Genomic DNA, 25,147 nt, shown 5'->3' on the forward strand with positions numbered 1-25,147 from the left:
CCTGATAGCTCTGGTCTGGTTGTTTCATGGCTTCACTAACACCACTCTTAGGGAAAGGGGAAAGAAGAAAAGAAAGAGAGGGAAGCAAGGAAGGAAGGGAGAGAGGGAGGGAGGAAGGAAAACAGGAAGGGAAGGAGAGAGTGCAAAAGGCACCACGTGAATTTTTTTAGTTACAATTTATCATAACCTGATAACTTTACACAAATTCCAAATTCTGTGCTTTACATCATGCAAAGTTAACTTTTTGTTTATTTTAGTGACTACAGACTCAACATTTCTGTTTTATCCGGTGTTACTTTCCCTATAGGCTTCCAAGCATATATATATATATATATATTATATTTTTTTTTTTGCCAGTCCTGGGCTTGAGCTCAGGGCCTGAGCACTGTCCTTGGACTTTCTCAAGGCTAGAGTTCTACCACTTGAGCCTCAGCACCACTTCCGGCTTTTTTTTTTTTCTATGTATGTGGTACCGAGGAATTGAACCCGGGTCCTTATGCATGCTAGGCAAGCACTTTAACCACTAGGCCAAACTCCCGGCCTTTTTCAATACATATTATCTTATTTAGTCCTTGTACTGACTTAGTAGTGGAGGTATAGATCAAGTGGTAGAGAACCTGCCTTGAGTGAAAAACTAAACACTAGTTCTCAGGCCTTAAATTCAAGCCCCAGTACAATACACCCACCCACACAAGGTAATAAAACTTGTATTCATTCTGTTAAACTGAAACTTTTGTTCTCTGGTTGTAAGAAAAATGAAGGAACACAAATCTAGTAGATTTGGAATCCCTTGGAATCCAGAGTAAAACATGGGTTTTCTTTGTTGGATAGACTCAAGCAAATATTTCAGAAGGCAAACGTTCTATTACTTCAGGAGAAAATGATCCATCAGTCATTCAAGCGAGGCTGAAGAATATGGTGATTTATTTATTCATTTGGAGTTGCTGGTGATCAAACTCAGGGCATGATAACTAAGCACTCTAGCATGAAATCATCCCTCCTCTCTGATGTATGGTTCTTCCTTTCCTTTTTAACTTTATCACCAATGACTCTGGCTGATGGGGCACTTGTGGAAATAACAAGGGAAGGTGTCCAGTCTTATGGATGGAATGCAATACATTCATTTGTGCATTCTTGTTTGTTCATTCATTCAGTCATTCATTTCTCCCATAGCCCTGTAGTGCTAGCCATGACAGTGTCAACCCTAACAGGCAGAGGGCCCCTGAGTCCCTGATGGTCTAAGGCTTGGAGACTGTCATTCAATAACCCCTTATATCCACTCAGAGGTGAATTCTAAAGTGGGTACTGGTGGCTCATACCTATAATCCAAAACTATTCAGATGGCTGAGCTCTGATAATTGAGTTTCAAGCCCAGACCAAACAGAAAAGTTGATGAGACTCTTATCTCCAATGTACCAGCAACAAAGTTTCGGATGGAGTTGTGGTTCAAGTAGTAGAGCACCAACCTTAAGCAAAAAAGCTCAGAGAAGCCAGGCACCGGTGGTTCATGCCTGTAATCCTAGCTACTCAGGATGCTGAGGTCTGAGGACTGAAGTTCAAAGTCAGCCTGGGCACGAAAAGCTGTGAGACTTCCTCTAGTTAAGCACCAAAAATTTGGAAGTGGAGCTGTGGCTCAAAGTGGCAGAGCTCTAGCCTTGAGCAAAAAAGCTCAGGTACAGTACCCAGGCACTGAGATCAAACTCTAGTATATACACACACACTCACAGAATATCTAAAGTTATTGGTAGTTTAGGATATAAGTACATGCAAATTTTTTATGACTTTGAAGGCTTTTGTGTTATTTGTACGTATATATATATGGGTTTACATAAGTAATATATGCACATTATCAATTGTTTCAATATTCAGGCATATGTGATGCAGAGAGAGAGATTTCCCAGGGATTAGGAGTCACTTCCACCCCAAACTAGGAAAGTCCACTGCTCTCCTTTCATTCTGTGTCCAAAATAGTACACTAAGCTGGGCACTAGTGGTTTATGCCTGCAGTCCTAGCTACTCAGGCTAAGATCTGAGGATTGTGGTTTGAAGCCAGCCTGGGCAGGAAAGTCTATGAGACTCTTTTTTTTTTTTTTTTGCCAGTCCTGGGCTTGAGCTCAGGGCCTGAGCACTGTCCTTGGACTTTCTCAAGGCTAGAGCTCTACCACTTGAGCCTCAGCACCACTTCTGGCTTTTTTTCTATGTATGTGGTACCGAGGAATCGAACCCGGGTCTTCATGCATGCTAGACAAGCACTTTAACCACTAGGCCAAACTCCTGGCCCTCCATGAGACTCTTATCTGCAATTAAGCACCAAAAGGAAACATAATGATAAAACAAAAACAAACAAACAAACAAAAAAACAACAGCTGGAAGTGAAACTGTGGTTCAAGTGGTAGAGTGCTAGCCTTAAGCCAAACTTTTTTTTAAAAGCTCTGGACAGCAACCTAGGCCCTGAGTTCATTCCTCAGGATTGGAACACACACACACACACCACTCACAAAACTCAGCATGTTATATGTGCAGCATTGTCATAGATAATGTTAATATAAAGTTCCATGAAGCATTTTTTGGATCTGGATCTCAAGTTTTTTTTCTGTGCATAATTAAGTGTATTTAAAATGATTTAAAATAAATTGTGAGTCATACCTCAGCCCTTTTCTGCCAGTGAAATGAAATGTGATGTGTCAAAATTGAATTAAATCCATAATCTCTGCAGATGCGCTTTTGACTTGCACATAACGAAAAGCAGGCAGGCAAGAATGAGGCAGCCTCACACGCTGTATTGACATTCAACAAGAAGAAGGTCAGAGTAGGCAGTTGATGTCAATATGTTCATCCTGAACTGCAATAAAGCTGTCCCAGCAACTGCAGTCCCAGCTGCTGTTTCCCCTCCTTTGGGTGAAAAATGCACCCTTCAGACCCCACACTCCTTTGCTTTAACAGACTTCGTAGTTTTTCCAATATCCGTATGATTTTAGATTTCAGGTTTCCAAGATAAAATTTCAACCGTAGATCAGGCTTTATTTGACAAAAAGAGTAAGAGATGACAGCTGAGGTTTCTGCTATTGGAAAATTACTGCAGAACCGCAGAGCATGTCCTCCCCCTGAGCATGAGGAAGTGAGTTTAGCACTCCATTTTATTTTCCAACATTGCACTGCAGATGCTTTTCTTGGGGCTGGGGGGCGAGAGTGGAGGATATCACCAGCAGTTTTTAAATGTTGGGAAAATGTACTTCCTCTCTATTTTTTTTTTCTTTTTTTGTGTAAGTATTGGAGCTTGGACTTATGGCCTAGGCTCTGTCTCTGAGCTTTTTTGCTCAAAGCTACCACTTGAGCCACAGCTCCACTTCTGGCTTTTTTGGGGGAGGGGAGTAGTTAATTGGATATTATAGTTTCATAGAATTTCCACTACTTTGAATGATAATCTTTGGATCTCAACCTCCTGCATCACCAGGATTACAGGTATGAGCCACTCATGCCTGGCTACTTTCCCCCCGACACACACACACTTTTTTTTTTTTGGCAGTCCTGGTCTTGAACTCAGGGCCTGAGCACTGTCCTTGGACTTTCTCAAGGCTAGCGCTCTACCACTTGAGCCTCAGCACCACTTCCGGCTTTTTTCTATTTATGTGGTGCCTAGGAATCGGATCTGGGTCTTTGTGCATCCTAGGCAAGCACTCTACCACTAGGCCAAACTCCAGGCCCATCGTTTTTTTCCCTTTTGTTTTCTTTCCTTTTCTTTTTTCCTTTCTGTCTTTTCTTTTCCCAAAAGAGTAAACACAAGCCACAATGTAAAAAAAAAAAAAAAAGGGTAGTACTTTTCTGTAATACTGAACCATGTCTATTAATATTTTCTCTCGGGACACTAGAATACCTTTGAATGGTCAGTGGGCAAACATGTCCTTCTTTGGTGAGGCACCTATTTCAATCTGCAGCTTTGGCAACAAAGAATCAAATAAAGAAAAGCAGGGCTTCTTAGGGGCCTCTGTCCAGAAATGACTTCCCCATGGCAAATATCCCTAAGACAAATGCTTGTAATTCATATGTTGTTCCCAGCAGATAACACCAAAGCCAAGTGATAATGGGCTTGTTGGGAGACAGAGAGGATAAAAGGAATTAGAAAGAAGGATCTATAAGCATTTCAACAAGTCAGGGCCTACAGGTTTTAACTCTGCTAAAACTACCAAGTGTCAATTTTTTAAAAAAATAATTTTATTGTTATTATTAAGGTGTTTTCCAGAGGGGTTACCATTTCATAAATCAGGTAATGAGTATGTTTCTTTTTGGACAATGTCATCCCTTCCTTCTTTTCAAGTTGCAGTTTTATAAAAGTCAATTCTAGGAAAAATGAGAGAATTTAAAAGTTGGGAATTATTTCATGAGACAGTTCCTAGTTTACATTGATTGTAACTGAATTTAAATTTTGTATGGGTTTCCCATCCATTCTGCCCCTCCCCCACCTAAGTACTTTCCCAGAGCAGCCTGCCAGAGGCCATGAGCAAGTAGCCTTCAGAAATGGAGAAGGCATTTTACTCACCAGCCACCACTGACAGGCAAAACACTCAGGTCACTGGACAGCTGGCAAGTTTCTCTTTACTCTTACTTGTGGGCATTTCCCTCTGGGTCAGAACCTGAGGAGCATGAAGAGCTCATGCTAAAAAAAAAAAATCTTTTATGTCAGGTGGGATGTACAGATAGGAATAATGAGAAAAGGGTGTCTTGGTACTGTCAGTGTGCTACATTTTATTTAGGAAATGAGACAAATTCTTCTCATGATCAGCCACTCCATGTGACATCCCAGCCCACACTCTGCTACTGACATTTTATCTCCCACTGAACAGCCTGGCTGTTGTAACATTTTCAGGATTCTTAATTTATGTCTTGCAGGATCTAAAATCAGATGGCAGGGACTTTAAAGAAAATAACCAGTGTTGACAGGCACCTTTATACTTCAAGAAGCTGCTATACCTCAGTGCTGCTAAAAGTTAGGAAACATTCTGTCCTTCTTCCAAAATATTCCCCAAAGAGAGTGGGATGGAGGTAGGGGTTGTACTAAATCATTAAATTTTCCTTTTCTATGGAGGTCATACCTATAATCCTTGCACTCAGGAGGCAAGGATGAGTTACAAAGTGAGTTTCTGTCTTAAAGCAAAAACAAAACAAGATAAACCTTATGAAAGACCTTTCCTTCCACCCATTATCTGCTAGAAAGCGCATTCTTTTTTTTTCTCCAGATGGATTCTAGCATTGAATTAATTAAAATTAGAACAAGCAAGAACTATGGATTAAAAACAATTTAACAATTTAACTTCCTGTAAGTTTTCTAACTTCCTGAAATGTTGGTTCTAGACCCAAGGGAGGGAAGATATGATAATAATTACACTATCGAAGAGGCAAGCAAGGCTCAAAAATGGAAATGAGCCAGGTGCCAGTAACTCATGCCTATAATCCTAACTATTCAAGAGACTGAGCTCTGAGGATCGAGGTTCAAAGCCAGCCTGAGCAGAAAAGGCAGTGAGAGGCTTATCTCCAATTAACCACCAAAAAACCTGGAAATGGAGCTGTAACCCAAAAAGGGGGGGGGGAAGAGGGTGGGGGGGAGGGAGAGCAAGAGCTAGCGATGGGGAGAGGGAAGGAGAGGAGGAGGTGGAGAGGGAGGGGGGAGAGACTGTTAACCTGTGGATTAGGTGGAACACCAAGCAGCACCAAGTCTCCCTCCGGAGCCCCGCCCCAGCCCCGCCCAGGCCCCGCCCAACGCCGGCCCAGCTCCAAACCTCTACACCGGACCTCCGCGGAGCCTCCCCCGGCGACTTGGTCCGCAGAGCGCTTGCGCGCTTAGGAAGGCGTCTCGACGCTGCCCGTTTCTAATTGAGGGGGCCAGGGAGCATTCCGGGCTCCTCGACCGTGCTCACAGCACGGTCCTGGCTTCGGCTAAGCTTCTGTTTGGTCTGGAGGACCCCGTTCTGCTTCCTGGAGCGGCCTCACGGAGGCCGTGTTAGGTAAGGCCGTCCCCGGGCAGCCCGCGTCCTGGCGCCGGGTCCTCGGCGGAGCCCCGGGGCGCCCGCCGAGGAGGCGGGGTCCTTCTCCGGGCGGGTTCGCGGGCGGCGGCTGCGGGAGGCTCGGGGCCGGCATCATGTACTACAAGTTTAGCGGCTTCACGCAGAAGTTGGCTGGAACCTGGGCTTCGGACGCGTATAGCCCGCAGGTATGGCTTGTGCTGCCGGACCGGAGGAAGGGCCGCTCCAGCCTGCGGAGCCGGCCGGGCCGTGGCGGCGGGAGCCGGGAGCGGCACCTGCCCGGCTGGCTCGCGTCTCCCGGTCCCCAGCCACGTGGGTTTGCGGGGGTCGTGAGGCCCGGGGACGTCTCTGCCTCCCGGGCGGGCAGGGTGCGGCGCGACGTTCGGTGCGGAGTGCTGCCGGGGTCAAGGTGACCTCCGGGGTCGTGGCTCTGTGAGGCGGAAGGCTGGGGAGGTCGGCGGGGCCGCGCGAGTCTCTGCCTGGAGCTCGAGGTTCCGCTCCTCCCCTGCTCTTGAGGAAGTCTAGCTTTGGGTCTTCTTCACAGCCCGGTCCCCCCCCCCCCCCCCGCTCCGTCTCAGATCCGGGGGACCGCGGGGTCGGCCGCCGGGGAGCCCGGGGGGAGCTACGGTCCCAGCGGCCGCCCGGCCTCCCCTGCGAAGCGGGGGATGCGGCCCGCGGTTCTGAGCCTGCGGATTCCAGCCTGCACGTTGTAAAGTGCTTTGGAGCCATCCTCGTTCGGTGGCTCCTTGGCTCACTTTCATCCAGCGGTCTTGTCCCGAGCTTGGTTCTGGATGAGCGATCCGTCGTCTCCCGAATCTGAGAATGCGAGTGCAGTAAGTAAGGTGACATTCACCCCACATCTTCCTAGAATAGTGTGGGAAGGAGGGAAGGTGAAACACGGAAAGCTTTGCCTCAACTTCCAACGGGCCCAGATTATTGTTGCCTCCGCCCTCCGTTTCTTTTGTGTTGTTTTTTTTTTTTTTTGATTCTGATTTGCCAGTCCTGGGCTTGAGCTCCGGGCCTGAGCACTGTCCTTGGACTTTCTCAAGGCTAGAGCTCTACCACTTGAGCCTCAGCACCACTTCTGGCTTTTTTCTATGTATGTGGTACTGAGGAATTGAACCCGGGTCTTCATGCATGCTAGGCAAGCACTCTACCACTAGGCCAAACTCCCGGCCCCAGACCACGCCACACCACCGTTTTTCACTCCCGTGGGACACTGCGGCCTGCTCAAGAAAATGTTTAAAAATATGGTTTCAGGGCTGGAAGTTTGGCCTAGTGGTAGAGTGCTTGCCTAGCATGCACGAAGACCCGGGATTCTTCCGTACCACGCACATAGAAAAAGCTAGAAGTGGTGCTGTGGCTCAAGTGGTAGAGCTCTAGCCTTGAGAATGCTCAGGTCCTGAGTTCAATTCCCGTGACTGGCAAAAAAAAAAAAAATGTGGTTTCAATCTGAGATTCCATATGCTTCTAGTTAGGGTAAGGAGGGAAAGTTTTCTGGGTGTGAAGGAAGAGGACTTGAGGAATGAACGTCTAGAGTTCATAATGACTGGACTTGTGATGTGTTATCTGGTAGCAGTTGGACTTACTATAACACATTTAATAGGGAGATCTCTGTGTGTTTCCTCCATATCTAGGGGAAAGTGCATTCTGGTGGCGAGACCATCTAGAGAACAAATGTCCACATTTCAGATGAGGAAAATTTATTCAAAGAATAGTCCAGTATTAGAAGGGGAGCCAAATCGGTAATAAGTTGCAAGGAAGGCATTGCCAGTAACTGCCAGTGGTTTCTTTTGCAGAATATGAGGGAAGGTGGCCATTTCTATCTTACCTACATCTAAAAAGTGTAGCTTTTAGTGCTTGGCTCTGAAGTTTAAGTTTTGGGAAATGCGTGATCTCCCCTCTAAACACACAGAGCATTACTTCAAGTAGGAATTTCCCCCGTACTCCCTCTAGCAACTTTGCCTGTCCGCCTACCTAATTACGACTTCTGTCTCTGTAATATGACCAATTTTTGGACCTCACTTAAACAGAACCACATGGTATGTGTGGCTTATTTTTAGTATATTTTCGAGGTTTATGTTATGTGTATGAGTATCATGTAGGTATATCACAGGTAGTGATGGAGAAGTTCATTTAATAGAGCTTTAGCATAATTTGAATTTTGTTGCCTAACAATGAAAAAATGAAATTTAAGAACAAAACCTAACAATGAAAAAAATTGGCCTTCAGAGCAGAGATTATTGCAAATGCATTTGATAAAAGAGTTTTCAGCTAGGCGCTAGGATTACACCTATAATCCTATCTACTCAGGAGGCTGAGATCTGAGGATCAAGGTTCAAAGCCAGCCCAGGCACTAAAGTCCTTGAGACTCTTATCTCCAATTAACCACCAGAAAACTGGAAGCGGTATTGTGGCTCAAGTGGTAGAGCAGTATCCTTGAGCTGAAGAGCTCAGGGATAGGGCCAGGCCCAGAATTCAGGCCCATGACTGACCTCCCCCTCCCCCCCAAAAAAAGTAGGGTTTTCAGAGTTCTGGCATCTCTTCAAGTGTGTTTCACCTGAAAATTCAAACTTCTTAAGGATGCCCTCCTACCCCTCCCCTCCAACACACATTCTCTGTGTTAGGATTGAACCCAGGGCAAACAGCTACTTCCCCAGGTCAGTTTCTTGAGTGTATTGACACAAGAAAAAATTTGCTGGAGTTGTGGCCCAAGGGATACAGTGCCTGCCTAGAGGCAGAAACCCTGCATTCAAACCTTAGTACCAGAAAAAAGAAAAGGAGGCTGGGAATGTGGCTTAATGGTAGAGTGCTTGCCTAACATACATATAGTCCTGGGTTCGATTCCTCAGTGGTGCTGTGGATCAAGTGGTAGAGTGCCTTGAGCAAAAGCAGCTAAGGGACAGTACCCAGGCCCAGAGTTCAAGCTCCAGAACTGGCTTCATATGAATTGTAGATGTCAGAGTGATTTGGACAACACATTAAGGGCTCTGATTTTGATAATTAGGACAATGTGGTAGTTGAGAGGGGTGCTATTTCCCAGTGATTGATTGGAAAGCATCTTCCATATACCTATCTGTGTCCTGTGCCACAAATAAATTGAGGCCAATAAACACATGAAAAGATGATTAATATTTTGGTATCATTAGTCATTAGAGAAAAGCAAATCAAAACTACAGTGAGATACCACTTGACATTGGCCAGAATGCCTAAAATCAAAACAGCAGGCAGAACCAGACAGCACATTGATGGAGAGAATGAAAAATAGTTTGAACACTTTGATACATAATCGGGTGGCTTTTTTCCCCCTTTCTCTTCTTTTGGTTGTTTAAAGACAATCGTCCTGTGTATACTTGGCTGACCTAAAACTCCTGATCATCCTGTCTTGGCTTTCATCTACTGTAAATTACAAGTATGTACTACCATTCCTGATCAGTTTGGTAATTTCTCTTTAAAATGTTAAATATAATTTTGCTGTATCACATATGCTTAGATATGGAGATCTGAGGTGGATCATAAAGGGCTTAGTGTGGTTGGTCTCAATTTTGTGAGAAGTGAATAAGACTTAGCAACTTGAAAGATAGCTGCAATAGAGTTCCCTCATCAATGAGAAAAATGCTGGAGATAAGTGAGAGCTCCAGAATAATGGGAAGGGAGGGTAGTGCTATTTTCCACTGAGAGGGAACTGAGATAGGCTCATGAATGAATTCCATAGATGAGTATGAAGTGTCAGAGAGATATGGAGGGGAGAATGCCCAGCTTGTGGTTAGGAATGAACGGAGTCAGTGAAACTACTTTCTAGTTATAGTGGAAGGGCATGTAAGTGTCTGACATTTAAAATTTTAAGGTAATTCTCCTAGTTTTCTACCTCCCTACTCAAACCTAAATTGTAGAATATGAAGAAAAATTTGGGCCAGTCAACATTTGGGAGAAATAATTTGCTTTTCTCCTTTAATATTAGGAGTGTTAGGGACTGGAGGTGAAGCTCAGTCAGTGGTTGAGCATTTGTTTACCATTGAGACCCTGAGTTTTTGTTGTTTAAGGCAAGTTAAATGGGCTAGGAAAAACTATACTAAATGACCCTTGATTAGTTTTGGAGGTATTGAATTTTTACTTCTTCCCAAAGGAGTTTGTTGGGCCTGGTGTAGTGTTACGTAAGTAGAAAGATGAGGGCCTGAGGTCTGTCAGCCAAAAGATGAGGCCCTGTCTGAAAAATAGGGCTGGGGTGTGGCTCAAAGAGTAGAGTGCACACCTAGCATCATGATGCCTTGAGTTCAAACACAATACCACCAAAAACCAAGATAGCCAACAAACAGAAAAAGAACCTCCTTAATAGTACCCTCACCCCTAAACAGCTACGTATCACTCTGCTTTCTCTCCCCTATTCTGGGCGTGCTACGAATGGAATCATAGAAAATGTGGCCATAGCACATATTCAAGGCTAATTAATCTATATTGTAGCATGTCAGTAATCTTCCCACTTCTTGTGTGCCTGTCCTGAGGCTTGAACTGAAGGCACGGGTGCCTTTTTGCTAAAGACTAGTGCTCTACCTCTTGATCTACAGCTCCATTTGCTTTTTTTTTTTTTTTTTGCTGGTTTTTAGAGGTAAGAATTTCATGAAATTTCCTGCCTACTCTGACTTTGAACCACTATCCTCAGATTTCAGCCTTACTGAGTAGTTAGGATTATAGATAGGAGCCACTGGCACCCAAGATCCTCTTACTACTAATGTGTGTGTATTTAACTTATTATTAAAGTTCAGCAAGACTTGAAATTTTTCGTTTCCTTTTTATTTTTTATTTTCTGGTCCTAAAACACAAGGTTCCCTTCCCCCCTCCCTCCATTATAGCCTCACAGTATTTCTTTACTATCTGTCTGGAAGTTTTGGAAGTCTACTCTGGGGTGAGGCATTCCGTATTAGTGTATTAGCCAAGTCAGGAGAAAAGGGACAGTTACACATTCATGTTTTACTGATGTGATATGAAAGTAGACTCAGGTGGTGTTTCTGAACGCTGGGAGTGGGCCTCTCATCTTGCATGGTTGGCTGTGCATTGCAGATGAGATTAGTTTGTCAACACCTTGAGGCCTGGCAGTGCAGGGTTCGCGAGAGCTCTTTCATCCCTTCCGAGGTTGCATGACACTGTCACTGCTCTAGACAGCCTGCTTCTTGAAAGATTTACTTGGATGCCCAGACATGCTTTGAACTCTGCTTTCCCTTTTCCCTCAGGGATTAAAGCCTGTGGTGTCCACTGAAGCACCGCCTGTCATATTTGCCACGCCGACAAAGCTGACCTCCAATCCTACTGTTTATGACTATGCTGGCAAGAACAAAGTTCCAGAGCTGCAGAAGTTTTTTCAGGTGAGGGAAAACCTTTGGGAGAGAAGCCTGTAAAAGGCATTTAAAGAAATTTTAGATTAGTTCACTAATCTTTTTCTTTTCTTTTTGCCAGTTCTGGGGCTTGAACTCAGGGCTTGAGCACTGTCCTTGAGCTTTCTCTAGGCTAAAGCTCTACCACTTGAATCACAGCCCTATATTTGGGTTTTTCTTTTTTTTTTTCCCCCTTAGTCATGGGGCTTGAACTCAGGGCCTGGCCTGCACACTGTCCTCGGTCTTTTCTCAAGGCTAGAGTTCTATCCCTTGAGCCACAGCATCCTTCCAGCTCTTTCTATGTATGTGGCACTGAGGAATCGAACCCAAGTCTTCATGCATGCTAGGCAAGCACTCTATCACTAGGCTAAACTCCCAACCCCCATTTCTGGCTTTTTCTATGTACCTGGTACCGAGAAATCAAACCCAAATCTTCTTGCATGCCAGGCAAGCATTCTACCATTAGGCCAAACTACCTGCCCCCAATCTTTTTCTTTAAAGTAGAATTAATCTTGATTTTAGTTTGAGCCATACATAAATTAATAGCAAATTTCCTGATGACAACAGGCAGGATGGTTAGGGCCTCATTTCTGTGTAAGCATACACAGGCATTCATACTGCATATATATGTGTGGCTCCTGTCACTTAGTATATATTTGTGCTTGTGACATATGTCTTTTGGCAACAATTTCTCTTTAATTACTTTTTCTTGTTTGACATTAAAATTCGCTGAGCTGCTGATAGAAGTTGCCTGAGGTCCTCTTGGATAACTGTGCTGATCAACATAAGACAGAATTGAAATTTCAAATGTTATTAAAGTTAATCTACTTAGAGATAATTGAAACTCTGAGACCTAGCTGTGTCTCAGAGCTGGAACTGACAGATCCTGCTGCCACTGTAACAGGATCACTTTCTCTCAAGATTGTCATTTCAGGTCCATTTGAGAGAGAGCGCTCCTCTGGTCTGATCACCTTGATCCCATTTTATGTACTGAGTACGATTTAAGAGGACTTTGGACTTTTGATATCAGGCTTTTGAAATCTAAGCAAAATACAATGGATTAAATACGTTAGGGAGTCTGTTTATCAACTGGGGCTTTAATTGGAAAGAAGGTGGCAGTTGATTATGGTTTTGGGCTTATTAACTGCTCTGGTATGTTATGACTTTGTCAGAAGCTAAACTAAATGTGGAAGTACTTGAAGAGCATTTCTCTTGTGTGTATGTGTGTGTGCATGCCTGTGTGTGATTCTGGGGCTTGAACTCAGGGCCACTTGTTGTGTTCATAGCCCCTTTTTGCTTTTATTTATTTTTCAGATAGGATCTTTCTTTCGATCATGGCCTGATATCAGACTTCTATATTCCCACCTAGGATTATAATTTGTGTGCTACCACATTTAGCTTGTTTATCAAGATGGAGTCTTTTTGCCAAGGCTACCTTCAACCTAAGATTCCCTTGATCTCTGTATTATAGGTTTGAGTCACTGTGCCCGGCAGAGAGCATTTTTGGTATATGGTGGTTAATTTTGTTTGCCTTTGTTTTTTTTTAAAAAAAATTCTCCAAGGCTGGGCGCAGTGGCTCATTCCTATAATCTAACTACTCAGTAGGTTGAGATCTGAGGATCACAGTTCCAAGCCAGTCCAGGCACAAAGGTCAAAAGTCGAAAGTCCAAATCATGTTGAAACAAGTCGGACCAAAGGAACAGAAGGTACATGGTATCCTTAATATGTGGCTATTAGATCCAAACAGTACAAGAGTGAGGACTTAATATTTGCATACCCAATGCTATGGACATGGTATTAGAAATATAAACACAGCTACATAGACATAAAAATTTATGACTATAGACATAATGTTTTATTACATAGATTAATATGTATCTATGGCATACAAACCCTCAGCCTAATTTTGATTATGTTCTAAAATCTAAGTGCCAGTGATTGTATATATAGATTCCCTTCTTGAATACTTGTTTGTTAAACATGTCATTTGAAATATGATGTAAAAATCAATGTTAATAAACTCTTTAATTAAAAAAAAAAGTTGAAAGTCATGAGACTCGGAACCAGAAATGGTGCTGTGGCTCAAGGGGTAGCAAGCACAGTAGCCTTGATATGAGGAGCTCAGGGACAACACTCAGGCCTAGAGTTCAAGTCCCATGACCAACAAAACAAAAAACAAACTCCAGTGTGCCTTTTCTACTTAAGTATTGGAAAATTGGGATTTGTTGCATGATGTTGCCTCAGACTGCTTTGAAGAATGGCTTACGACTTACAAGCTTTAGTAGCATTTTTAAGAGACTAGACCAGTATTTTAGTCAGTGCTCTGAAACATTAGGGCTTTTCCACTATGTTTTTGGATCAATTTTGCAATAGATACATTATTCATTATTTTAACATAGTGAAATCTTATGAGCCATACCCTTGTTAATTCTTGTTCATTCAGAAATCTGATGGTGTTCCTATCCACCTGAAAAGAGGCTTGCCTGATAAGATGCTTTACCGGACCACAATGGCACTGACCTTGGGAGGTACCATCTACTGCCTGATTGCCCTCTACATGGCTTCCCAGCCCAGAAACAAGTGAGCTCTGCTGCAAAGAATCGTTGGGTTTTGACATAGACCCTTTGAAACTTCAGTCTTCATCTTTTAAAAAATCAGTTTGTTTCATTGTTTCCTCTTGGATGGTCTCCTTAATATTTTTGCAAAACAAAGAGAAAGATATGAACAGTTTATTTATAAAGTGCATATGGCCTGTCAGATGTCAGAGCTCATTTGACAGTTAAACTATTATGCTGTGCGTTTGGGCTCCTGATTTCCCTGGAGAGTCTGGATGAAGGTGGAACAGTGGCTCATTAGCGTCAGTCTGTGCTGAGGTCCTCAGAGACCTAGAGTGTGTTTTTTTAAGCTTGGAGTGCACAAGGCTTTCTAGATTTGGGTATGACTGAGGAAGGAAGACAAGCCAAGGCCAGGCACTTGAAATAAGGGACTTGGGTTAGTGGCACCTTGGGAGATTTTCTCATCTTGCAGCAAAATGGTCATAGAAATTATTTGCAGTCTGTCTGTGCTCGTTTCAAAGGGTTATTTGCCCCAGCCCAGACTCTGGCATGTCTGTGTTCCCATGGGAACAGAGCACACCTGTTCAAACGGCACCACAGGCTGGCTTCTCTCTGTGGCCGCGCCACAGATCTTCTTTTATCTTTTCAAAATGTTATCATTTTAAATTATGATGTATTTGACTGCGGAATAAACATGTGTATAAAAATTCAAGTGTGAAGTTCTTTTTAGTCTGACCATCTTTCAAAATAACCACATAATACCAGAGTTCTATCAAACCTGAAATACCTCTGAATTTCTCTCTCTTTTTTCTTTTTGACAGTTCTGGAACTTGAATTCAGGGCCTGGACACTGTCTTTGGGCTTTCTCAAGGCTAGTGCTCTACCACTTGAGCCACAGCACCACTTTTTCTGTACATGTGGTACCAAGGATCGAACCCAGGGGTTCATGTATGCTAGGCACTCTACCACCAAGCCACACTCCTGGTGCCTGAATTACTTTCTAGTTAGGCACCACATAATCTTTCTCAGTCAAGTAATAGATGTCTACTAGCATATTGCTGGTTATGTGGCTCCTTATAAGAAACTTTGTTCTTCTAGGAACTGTACCTACAAACATAGTTTACTTCACACATTAGTGTCCTACACTTTTGTGACTGGTCAACAGTGACTCTTGGAAAAAAGATGGTGTTTGAGCCAGCTGTGGCACATACAGATACCCCCCACACTAGGGAGGACGAGCAGGGGAACCCTGAATTCAGACCCACTTGGGCCTACACAGGAGGATCTTGTCTTAAACCCGTCTCTACCCTTTGTAGTCTCCCCCTCAACCCCAAAAAGTGCTTGAAAATACATAATAACATTCTTACAGGCTAGGAAACTTGTTTTTGTACAAATGTAAACTTTATATTCTTTTTTCATGTCTAGGACTTGCCTCCTGGATTTTTTTTTTTTTTTTGAGGTTACTAGTGTTTGAACTTAGGGCTTTGGTGTTTGCTAGACAGGCTGTCTTAATATTTGAACCAAGCTCTTTTATTGGTTTTTTGACCTTTTATTAGTTTTTCAATGGGGTCATGCTTTTTTTCTGGACGGGCCCGGACTTGGATCCTATTTTTCTGCTTCCCACATAGATGGGATGACATATGCAGGCCACTGTACATTGCTCTTGCAGGCCTTTTTTTTTTTTTTTTTTTTTAATGGTACTAAGGTTTGCACTCAGAGCCTTTCACTTGCTAGATAGTATCACTGAGCAGTTCAGCCAGCCCTTTCCCAGGATTTTATTTTGAGAAATTTCTTTTCTTTTTTCTTTTTTTTGCCAGTCCAGGGGCTTAAATTCAGGGCCTGGGCACTATCCTTGGGATTTTCAACAGCCCCACTTCTGGCTTTTTTTTGTGTATGTGATACTGAGGAATCAAATGGGACTTCATGAATGCTAGGCAATACTCTACCGGAAGGCCACACTTATGGTCTGAGAAACTTCAAGAGTGCAGGAAGATCAGAGAATAGTACGTGCATATCTGTGTATCGCTCGGGTCTTCAGTTATCGTCACATTGCCACTGTTAATTTTACATGTGTGTGCATGCAAAAATTTGTTTTTTAAAGAATCACTCAAGGTTAAGTTATGGAATTATAGTAAGTCAGGTGTCTACTTCAATTATCTCCCAAGAGTAAGGGCATACTCCATCCTAAGTGTACACAGTTGTTTCACTAAGAGTTAATGGAGGTAAAAATTCGGCCATCTAACAGGCTATTTGCAGAATTTCTCTAAGTATTTTAATAACGTATTCTTTAGTGTTTTTAAGAAAATAGCTTTATGATGGTATACTTCACATACCATACAACATGCAACCATCACCACTTGTCAGTTGAGTCCATTTTTACCATACCAGAAGGAAAGCCTATCTCCCTTAAGTTACTTCCCTCTTTACCCTACCTTCCAGACCCAGGCATCACTCACTGTTCCATTTTGTGGAGTTAATCTCTAGATATGTCATGGATTTATCATAGAAGAGGTGACCTGTGGCTACACTCCTCCACTTTATGTAATGTATTGTTACTTTATTGCCTGTTGTAGCTGAAAAATATTTGATTATGTACATGCACCACACTTTCTGTAACCTGATTATCTGTTTATTAACAGACACAGGATGTCATGAAGAATGCTCTGGGGATTTTAATTGAGGGTGCAGTCTTTCCCTTCATTTGCAGTTAAGAGTTTTCTTTGAAATACTTTGCTTTTGAGGCCTAGCCAGCAAGTTTGGGATGAGTTTATTCCCCAGAGCCACCTGGACACACCTGACTTTTGGTACTGTCAAGATGAGATGGTAGTGGAGGGTATTCACTGCCCTTCTCTGCCCTAGGTCACATGCCTAGATCAGATGCAAGGAAAACAAGTGATGGGGGTGGGTGGGGGAGTAGTTGGATGACACTCAGCAAGTGCGTGGCGGGGAGTAGTCCAGGGACTTGAACTTCTGCTTAAGGCTACCATGTGACCACTTTTTTCCACTTCTGGTTTTTGCCTGTTTTAACAAAATTGAAAGTTTTAGCGAGATTGAAGGAGGCACCTACTGAAGTTTCAGTTGACAAATATGCTTATTTAGTTATTTTTTGGCCAGTCCTGGAGCTTGAACTCAGGGACTAAGCACTATCTGTGGGCTTTCCCAAGGCTAGAGTTCTACCACTTGAGTCACAGCACCACTTCCGACTTCTATGGATGTGGTACTAAGGAATTGAACCCTGGTCTTTGTGCATGCGAGGCAAGCACTCTACCACTAGGCCAAACTCAGGGCCCTATGCTTGATATTCTTGATCACTCTATAATATACAGCTCAAGAGTTCAAAGAATTCAGTTACATTGCTATTATAAAACTATTTCCTCCTTTCAGAACCAGGAATGGAATAGCTTTTGCTTAGTTTTGCAGTATTGGGCTCAAGCCTAGGCCCTTGTGCAGCCCCCACTGAGCTGCCCCCATCCTTTGCCTTATTCTCTATCGTGAGCACTGCAACTATAGCACGAAGGGATGGAGTGAGCTGAGGAGATCTTTGGGTGGGTGGTGGCTGGCTGCAATGTTATTTCCCAGAGGAAGCTCTCAGCCAGTATTTACAGTACAGCAGCCAACTAAACTTACTGTGACTCTTTACATGGTAAACTTAGGAGTGCACAGATATTTCAAAAAAATTTAGGGGCCTGGTGCCAGTGGCTCATGCCTGTAATCCTAGCTACTCAGGGTGCTGAGATCTGAGGATTTCAGTTCAAAGTCAGTTCAGGCACAAAAGTCCTATGAGACTCTATCTCCAGTTAGCCACTCAAAACCCAGAAGTGGCACTGTGGCTCAAAGTGGTAGAGTTCTAGCCTTGAGCAAAAAGCTCAGGGACAGCACCCAGAACCAAGCAAGATTGAAAATGGCTAGTTTACTGTGTTAACTAGCCTCTTACCGCTTTTGTTTTCAGAGTCTATTCTCTATCCCATCCCTGCCCATCATTCCACATGATTAGTATGCAGCTTTCAGTGGCACATTGGTGGCTGATGTGACTTAAAGATCACTGGCCAACTTCCTTACATGTGCCTTTCCCTCCATTGCTCCCCTGGCTTGCTGGATGTGGAGGTGGTCTTCTGATCTGTTTTATGGTCAGTGGCTTTCTAGACCTCTCCCTTTCTTGTCCATTGGTTTTCAGTAACTAGAGGTCCTATCTTGTGCAGTAATAAATGGTTGCTGAGAACTCATATTTCCTATCTCAGTGACTGATGTGCTAGTTTGATGCTGGGTCATTATTTGACCAGGCACCATGTTTGTTCTGTTGGGAAGTGGGTTCCTATTCTTGGTATTCCTACCAGGCTCACTAGTAGGCACAATGCTTCCCTGACCTGGTGAATGTGTGGGCCTTAGCAATCAGCTAGATAGTATTTCTTTTTCTTTTCTAGAAATGTACAGAGGGGTTACAGTTACGTTCAGGTAGTACATGCATTATTTCCTACACACATTGATACCCCTCTCATGTTTTTGTCCCCATTTCTCTCCCTCGCCCCTCCCTTCCCTATTTCAAATAAATAAACGTATATAGAATATACCAGGTAACAAAGTCAGATACAGTAACTATATGAGATTAACCATAAGGGCAAAAAAAGAGGAGAGAAATAACAGTATATTAGGAACAACAATCACAAAGATAAACCTCTTGTTTCCATATCCTAGAGTTCATTTCATTTAGTCTCATCCTATATGACTTTATGAACATCCATTTTGAGCTATTATAATCCTCTGCTAGGAGAGTCCTAGATGTGTACTAATTATTACAAATGAGGGAAAGCATGGGCCTATGCTCCTTTGGGACTGGCTTACTTCACTCACTATGATTTTTTCCATTTCCTTACGAATGGGGCGATGTGATTCTGATGGCAGCATAGAATCCCATGGTGTATAAGTACCACAGCTTCTGCTTTTTCTTGGGGAAGCAAATGAAACTCCTTTAGAAATCATTGTTAGGGTCTTTTCCGGAGTGTCTCAGTGTGGGGTTCGTAGGCCATGTGGCAGATGCTGTGGTGCTCAGGAGCTCTGTGGTCGTCCCTTATCTGCTGTGCTCTGGGAGCGAGCATCCGTGGGATTGGATTGTGGTAGACAATCCTAGGTGGAAGGAAGCTTGGGGAAGGCTGGTGTTTTGAACTAGGATGGGGTCAGGATGGGTTATTTGCATGCAGTTTGTGCTGCTGCTGCTAGCTGCTGTTACTTGCACCCACAATTGCTAGCTTTTGTCCAGCTTCCAGGGGCCTGCAGTATGCTGCATGGGTGGCAGGTTCGGTTGCAACCAGGAGTGGTAGCTACTTGCTGTAGACCAGAACCTGTAGAGCCATCTTCCAAAGCAGCTGCTGCTAAGTACTGATGGTAGGAATAGCATCTTCAGATAACATCTTCCTCTTGTTCACACCAGCCAGCTATACAAAAAGGACAGCGCGCCTTCTCTTGTCCTGACCTTTTCGTGGTCGCCTGCATTTGTCGTCACATGGCTGTACGTAAGGGCTGAAACACAGGTTCTTCATACTGCCCAGCGTGTGCTAGTCAGACTGGAGGCTCTGCTCACTCCACATGTCACATTCAGATAAGAGTCCAGCTGACGCTGCCTCTGGCTCTGGAAGTGAGCTCAGTGTAGTCAGGCCTTGGCCTGTCTGTAAGCAGAAAGAGTTCATGCTAACGGCTGGGTTTGGGTAGTCCTCTATCTAATGCTGGGACGTAGATCCAGAAGTGGAGGCGGTTCCTGACGCGCCTTACCAGGCAGGGGGCTCATCGCAAACGTTAGCTTTCTTAGGGAGAGACAGAACAGCCAAGACGAAGTTGGACTGGAGTGCAGGTACAGGTGCAGGTGCATCCCATTCAGGTTCTGTTGTGTCAGTTAGGCTTCAGTTATGTGAGCAGGACTCAGCTGTGGCCCCTGGACCTTAGGAAAACCTGTTACAGGTTATAGGAAGTGATGATGTTCCAGAAGGCACTAATACCTGTGTGGCTCCGAGCTGGTCTCCTCCCCTGCCCGCCTTGGGCCACCAAGCCTTCATGTAATATGGCAGATTAATTTGAAAATTGAGTTGCAGCTGAATAAGTTGATGTTGATGTTCAAAGTTCACTGGTTTTTAATTAGAGCCATCTCGAGACTAAAACTGCTCTCAGGAAATTATTCTGACCGAATAATTAAAGAGAATAAAGGTTAGATTTGTGTTTCTTGCTAAGTCTGTCCTGCATTCAGCATCTCCAAAACATGGTTTCTATTAACCTTTTGTGAACCAACATTAAATTGCTTTCAATTAGGTGTTATTCTAATTAAAGTTGAATTGTGCAGAGGAGCCTTTGTTTTTACATGATGGCGGTTCTGTCTCCTGTATAACCGAGTCCTTTGGAATGGGGTTGTATATCTCCTACCTTCGTGAGCCCTCAGAGAGAACCTTGCCATAGGACAGCAGGTGGGGCCAAGCAGGCCCTGCTGGGGATTGGATGTATGTAACTTGGGGGTAGGAATCCTGAGGCTGGGGTAAGAATGAAAGAGTAGCTCAGTTCCAGCTCTCTTGGCCCTTGGGGCCGTTCTGGGTGCTCTGGGCTGCTGCGGTGAGGAGTCACCATCTTCTCATCTGCCTGGGGAGGTGAGCATGCTACACAGTGAGACCGAGACCTAGTGCCTCTACTGGTGACTCTGGACCGTGGGTATCTTGGATGCTGGCAGCCTTGCTCTGGTGGCCATGAGGGGACCTCAGTCCTCACCCTGGTCATTATCCTGGCAGCCAGCACTTCCAGGGCAGAAGGAATGGGACATGTATGTGGCTCTGCTTCAGGCTTTACCTATTCCTGCAGTGGAGTGTTTGTTTTTCCTCAATTGATTATGGATGTGATGAATTACAATCAGGATTAGATGTCTCAGCCAATGCAAGAGTCCTTAAGTTGGAATTTCAGACCTCAGAACCTCAGTGGCCAGAGCTGAGGTCTGATTCCTTGGGCTGTTGGGTTTGGCCCATTTACTTAGCTATCTTGGGATACCTAAGAGGGCATGTTTGTTGGTCTATGCAGGCACCTCGTGGTGAGTGCACTTGTGAAGACAAAGCTTCCATCTTCACATTGGCAGCTGGGCCTGCAATTCCTCAGGGCAACCAGGCCACCTGGCCACTTGCAAGCTGTGCTGTGAAGTCTTACTGGGCTCATCTTTCCTGAGTCCCCCCTGCCTGGGCCATCTCTGGCTCCCACAAGTTTTCTGGGCTTTCCTTATAGAGCCATTATCAGGCACCCTGTTTCTTTTAGGGCTTTTCCACAAGCAGATCTAGGGTTACTTGAGGATGGGCTGTGTCTTTTCAGATGGGATTTTAACCGTCTTCATCTTGTAATATCCCAGTCATTTTTGGGGGGCCCCGAACTCCCCAGCAATAGAGTCACCAGCACTCAGTGAACCAAGCTAGGAATAAGTTTATTTGTGCAGTGGCTATTCTCTTCCTTTGAGCTAATAGAGAGCAACCTTGACCTTCAGTGGGGCTGAGCTTTTATTTTATTATTATTTTATTTTTGCCAGTCCTGGGCTTGAGCTCAGGGCCTGAGCACTGTCCTTGAGTTTATTCAAGGCTAGAGTTCTAGCCACAGCACCACTTCCGGCTTTTGTCTGTGTATGTGGTAGTGAGGGAACGAACCTGGATCTTTGTGCATGCTAGTCAAGCACTCTACCACCAGGCCAAACTCCTGGCCTGGGGCTGAGCTTTTAAAGGTAAACACCACATGCAGGTGGTCGTCACGGTATGTCACCTTATGATGCCCTAAATCAGTAACCACAGGATGAAACCACACTCAGGTAGTTTCAGAGCAGGTTAAACATTTTTATAAAAAAAACAATTTGGCAGCTAAGCTTGACAGGTTATTACATGGGGTTGGAGGTCAGACTGTGGGTCATCCTGTGCACGAGGACTTTGCCCAGGACTCTTCCCAGCCTTCCTCTGGTGATGGTTTCATGGGTGTGTGTGCGTTGGGCATACACAAATATACTGAGATTTGTGAACTTTGTCATAACTTAATTTTTTTTTTTTTGGATCAGGCATGGGTCTTGAACTCTGGGCCTGCGTGCTGTCCCTGAGCTCTTCTGCTCAAGGCTACCGTCCCTACCCCTTGGAGCCACAGCACCACTTCCTTTAAAAAAAAAAAAAATCAGAACAGAAAGGTAGATAGGGAAGGAGGCAGGAGAGAAGAAAGAAGCCAGAAGAGGCTGGGACATGGCATTTTGGAGGCCAAACTGTCAGTCTGCCCACCATGCCTCCACCAGTGTGTGTCCTTCGTAAGACTGGGTGAAAGAGGGGTGCTACACACTGAGTAGGGAGGCATGGCTATGACCCCAGCCCAGGTGGCTCCAGACCCTGCTTCCCTCAACTCCCAGTAGTGAGAACGTATCTGTGGTTTCCTCAGTGCCGCTCCGGCAACTGTTTAAATTTGATCATGCTTAATAAAAGATGTAACCAACTATTATGATTTAATGAATGCAGCCCTCCCTTCTATTTTAGCATGAGTTTCCCATAGAAACCTCTCCATTATGGTAGCTGTGAATGGCAGGTTATTTATGGAGCCACCTGCAGGCTTTCTTGGTTTTGCTAATAATCCACCTAGCAGCCCCTTCAGAGGCCTGTGATGCAGGCCCCAGCCTGAGGTCAGGAGGCCTTCCCTGCACCCTGATTGGAGGAGGCCGGTTTCCTCCTTGGTGCTCCAGAGGCTAGGCCTTCATGGAGCCCCTACTGGGTGTAAAGAGTACCTAGCCTGTTTCCACACACCAGTCATTCCCGCAGGGAAATCTGTTCCCAGGGGCCTTTTTCATTGTAGCCAGTGCAGCCGTGAGTAAGGAAGACTGGTAGATGATTTCATCCTTAAGAGAACATCACAACTACTTAACCCACGCCAAGTCCGTTGTGGTGCCCCTCGGTGATGTCCCCCTGTGGTCGCATGGGCCGGGCATGACTGTGGCTTGGAGTTGGCTGCCATGGCCTCAGAACTGGGCTGGGTAGGAGGTGGAGAGTCACTGCAGCCCTCCCAACAAGGGGATTCCCAGCCTGGCCAGAATGAGTGCATCTTCTAAGTGGAAACATTGTTGCTAATGATTCTGGGGATGAGTTGTTCAAGGCAGCAAAAGGTTGTCACATGAAAATGAATTTGGCAGTGTTGCTGGGGAGTTGTTACCATTAGGGAAAAGATGGGGTAATCACCCCAGTGGACAGTGACACTATTGCCCTTCATTTTACTTGTGGGGATGGAAGGTGGCTGCACCAAGGATGGGCTCCCCCCCTCCCCATAGCTGCAGCACCTGAGGTGGATGGCTGCTGAGAGGGGTGAGGGGGAGCCAGTTTTCCAGGTCAGTAAGAAGCAAAGCCAGAAGAGCAGCTCAGCGGCCTTAGCCAGCATCAGTGTATCTTCTAAAAACGCTTACCACGGGTGAGTTGCCATGTACAGGCTGGCGGTCCCTAATCTGAAATGTGTGTGTGTGATTGTGTATGCGTGAGCGTGCCACAGTTTTGAGTACTATTGAATAGCATTTTTTTTCTTTAAATTTGTAGCAATACCACAGCTCCACACTGGGGTTTTATTTTTTGGTGTGTGGGGGGTGTTAATTGAAGCTAAGTCTCATAGACTTTCCTGCCTGGGCTGGCTTTGAACCACTGTCCTCAGATTTCAACCTCTTGAGTAGCTAGGATTACAGATAATAAGCCATTGAGATCTGGCTTGTTCTTTTTTTTTTTTTTTTTTTTTAATAATTTTTATTTTTTGCCAGTCCTGAGCTTGAGCTCAGGGCCTGAGCACTGTCATTGGACTTTCTCAAGGCTAGAGCTCTACCACTTGAGCCTCAGCACCATTTCTGGCTTTTTTTCTATGTATGTGGTACCAAGGAATCGAACCTGGGTCTTCATGCATGCTAAGTCAAACTCCTGGCCCTTGTTCTTGTTTTTAATGTTACTCTACAGTGTTTTCTATCCAGTTAAGATTGAGAAGCTAATATAATGCTGCCAGGCATCACAGCAGTAACAGAATTTGGGTGCATTTTTTAAAAAAACCTTTCCCTTTTACACTGAGTGTGCTGGATATCTAATTTTGCCCAGAGGACTGCAGAACCTGGAAAGGCTTTTAACAGCTAGTAATGCAAGACACATACACATGAACCATTTGAATTTTTGGAAACTTTAGCTGTGCTGTCAACTTTGGAAAAAGTATTCCAGTGTTGTTGCATTATGCAGATATTAATAATCATATTACATTTACAAATAGTAAACTTAAATTTTTTCCATTTGGGGTAACATATTAAATATGTAAGGTCTTAGCCATGTGGGTTTGAGCATAGAGTAATATTCTCTAAACAATGAAAACATGAAAGATATGTGGACATATCAGTTATGGAACTGAAACAGCTCTGCTATGGACAAGGGGAGAGGAAAGCCAACTTCTTGGCTTACCAAGTCATCCCAACTCCTGTAGGCAGTGAACCTGTGCCCAGGGCAGAATCCTGAAGCCTCCCTCATGTAAGGTTGTCCACTGGCTTAGCGCCTGTGTGTTCAATCAAATGGGATGTCCAGATCTGAAGACTTGGGAATTTTATTAAAGATGTCTTTCTTGCACCCAGTTTTATATTATGCGAGTGAAAACCAAGTCAATAGTTGAAGTTGTCTTGTGCAGCCAAGTTTGCTGGATCCCACTGAGGTACCTCGTCATTAGCATACAGGGTGGGGATGGCTTCCTAGGAAAGCATTTCAAGGCGACAGGATCACACTGGAAAGGAAAAGGAAGAAGATCAAAGCCCACTGTCGAGCATGGGGCAAGCTCAACCCCATGCTGGTCATGGATGGGTGTGGTTGGGCAATGAGGACAGAGAGATGGCATGTTCAAGTTGGTGAAATGGAAACTGCTCAGTCTCCACTGTAAGCAGCAAAAAAGGCACTTCAACCTAGGGCACCACCTTATAAGTTGTCTGTGTGGATGGCACATGAGTGTAAGACTGGAGACTGTGGGGAAGACCCTTCACTTACTTTTCACAATGAAAAACTCTGTAGCCACTGAGTTCTGATTGGTATACTAAGTGCAGGAGAGGGAGAGCAAGAGGAAGAGGAGGAGGAGGAGGGGAAAAATAGGAGGAGGAGGAGGGGAGAAAGAAGAAGAGGAGGAGGAGGTGGTTGTTGGCATCTGCTGAGTTAGGAACTTCATAAAGGCCAACGCTGGAGGT

At 44.4% G+C, this 25,147-nt stretch overlaps 1 protein-coding gene and 1 long non-coding RNA gene across 3 annotated transcripts; one reads left to right on the forward strand and one right to left on the reverse strand.

Annotated features, from left to right (window-relative positions):
• Positions 1-4,242: 4,242 nt before the first annotated feature.
• Positions 4,243-5,731, reverse strand: LOC150060827 (uncharacterized). Its single transcript, XR_016536266.1, has 3 exons — positions 5,677-5,731; positions 4,538-4,654; positions 4,243-4,338 (listed from the first exon to the last, which is right to left on the reverse strand). It is a non-coding gene; the product is annotated as an uncharacterized LOC150060827 (long non-coding RNA).
• Positions 5,732-6,068: 337 nt separating this feature from the next.
• On the forward strand, positions 6,069-14,653 carry Cox7a2l (cytochrome c oxidase subunit 7A2 like). Of its 2 annotated transcripts, none has more exons than XM_090337058.1 (3): positions 6,069-6,205; positions 11,246-11,377; positions 13,830-14,653. In XM_090337058.1, the coding sequence occupies exons 1-3, from the start codon at positions 6,134-6,136 to the stop codon at positions 13,968-13,970; spliced, it is 345 nt and encodes a 114-aa protein (XP_090193184.1). In that variant the 5' UTR covers positions 6,069-6,133; the 3' UTR covers positions 13,971-14,653. The 2 variants fall into 2 exon arrangements, with proteins under 2 accessions (XP_090193184.1, XP_090193185.1); XM_090337059.1 differs by lacking the exon at positions 6,069-6,205 and adding an exon at positions 6,781-6,850.
• Positions 14,654-25,147: the final 10,494 nt, after the last annotated feature.

This window comes from Megascapheus bottae, chromosome 7 (assembly GCF_031878675.1).
Source record: "Megascapheus bottae isolate mThoBot1 chromosome 7, mThoBot2.hap1, whole genome shotgun sequence".
Classification (NCBI taxonomy): domain Eukaryota; kingdom Metazoa; phylum Chordata; class Mammalia; order Rodentia; family Geomyidae; genus Megascapheus; species Megascapheus bottae.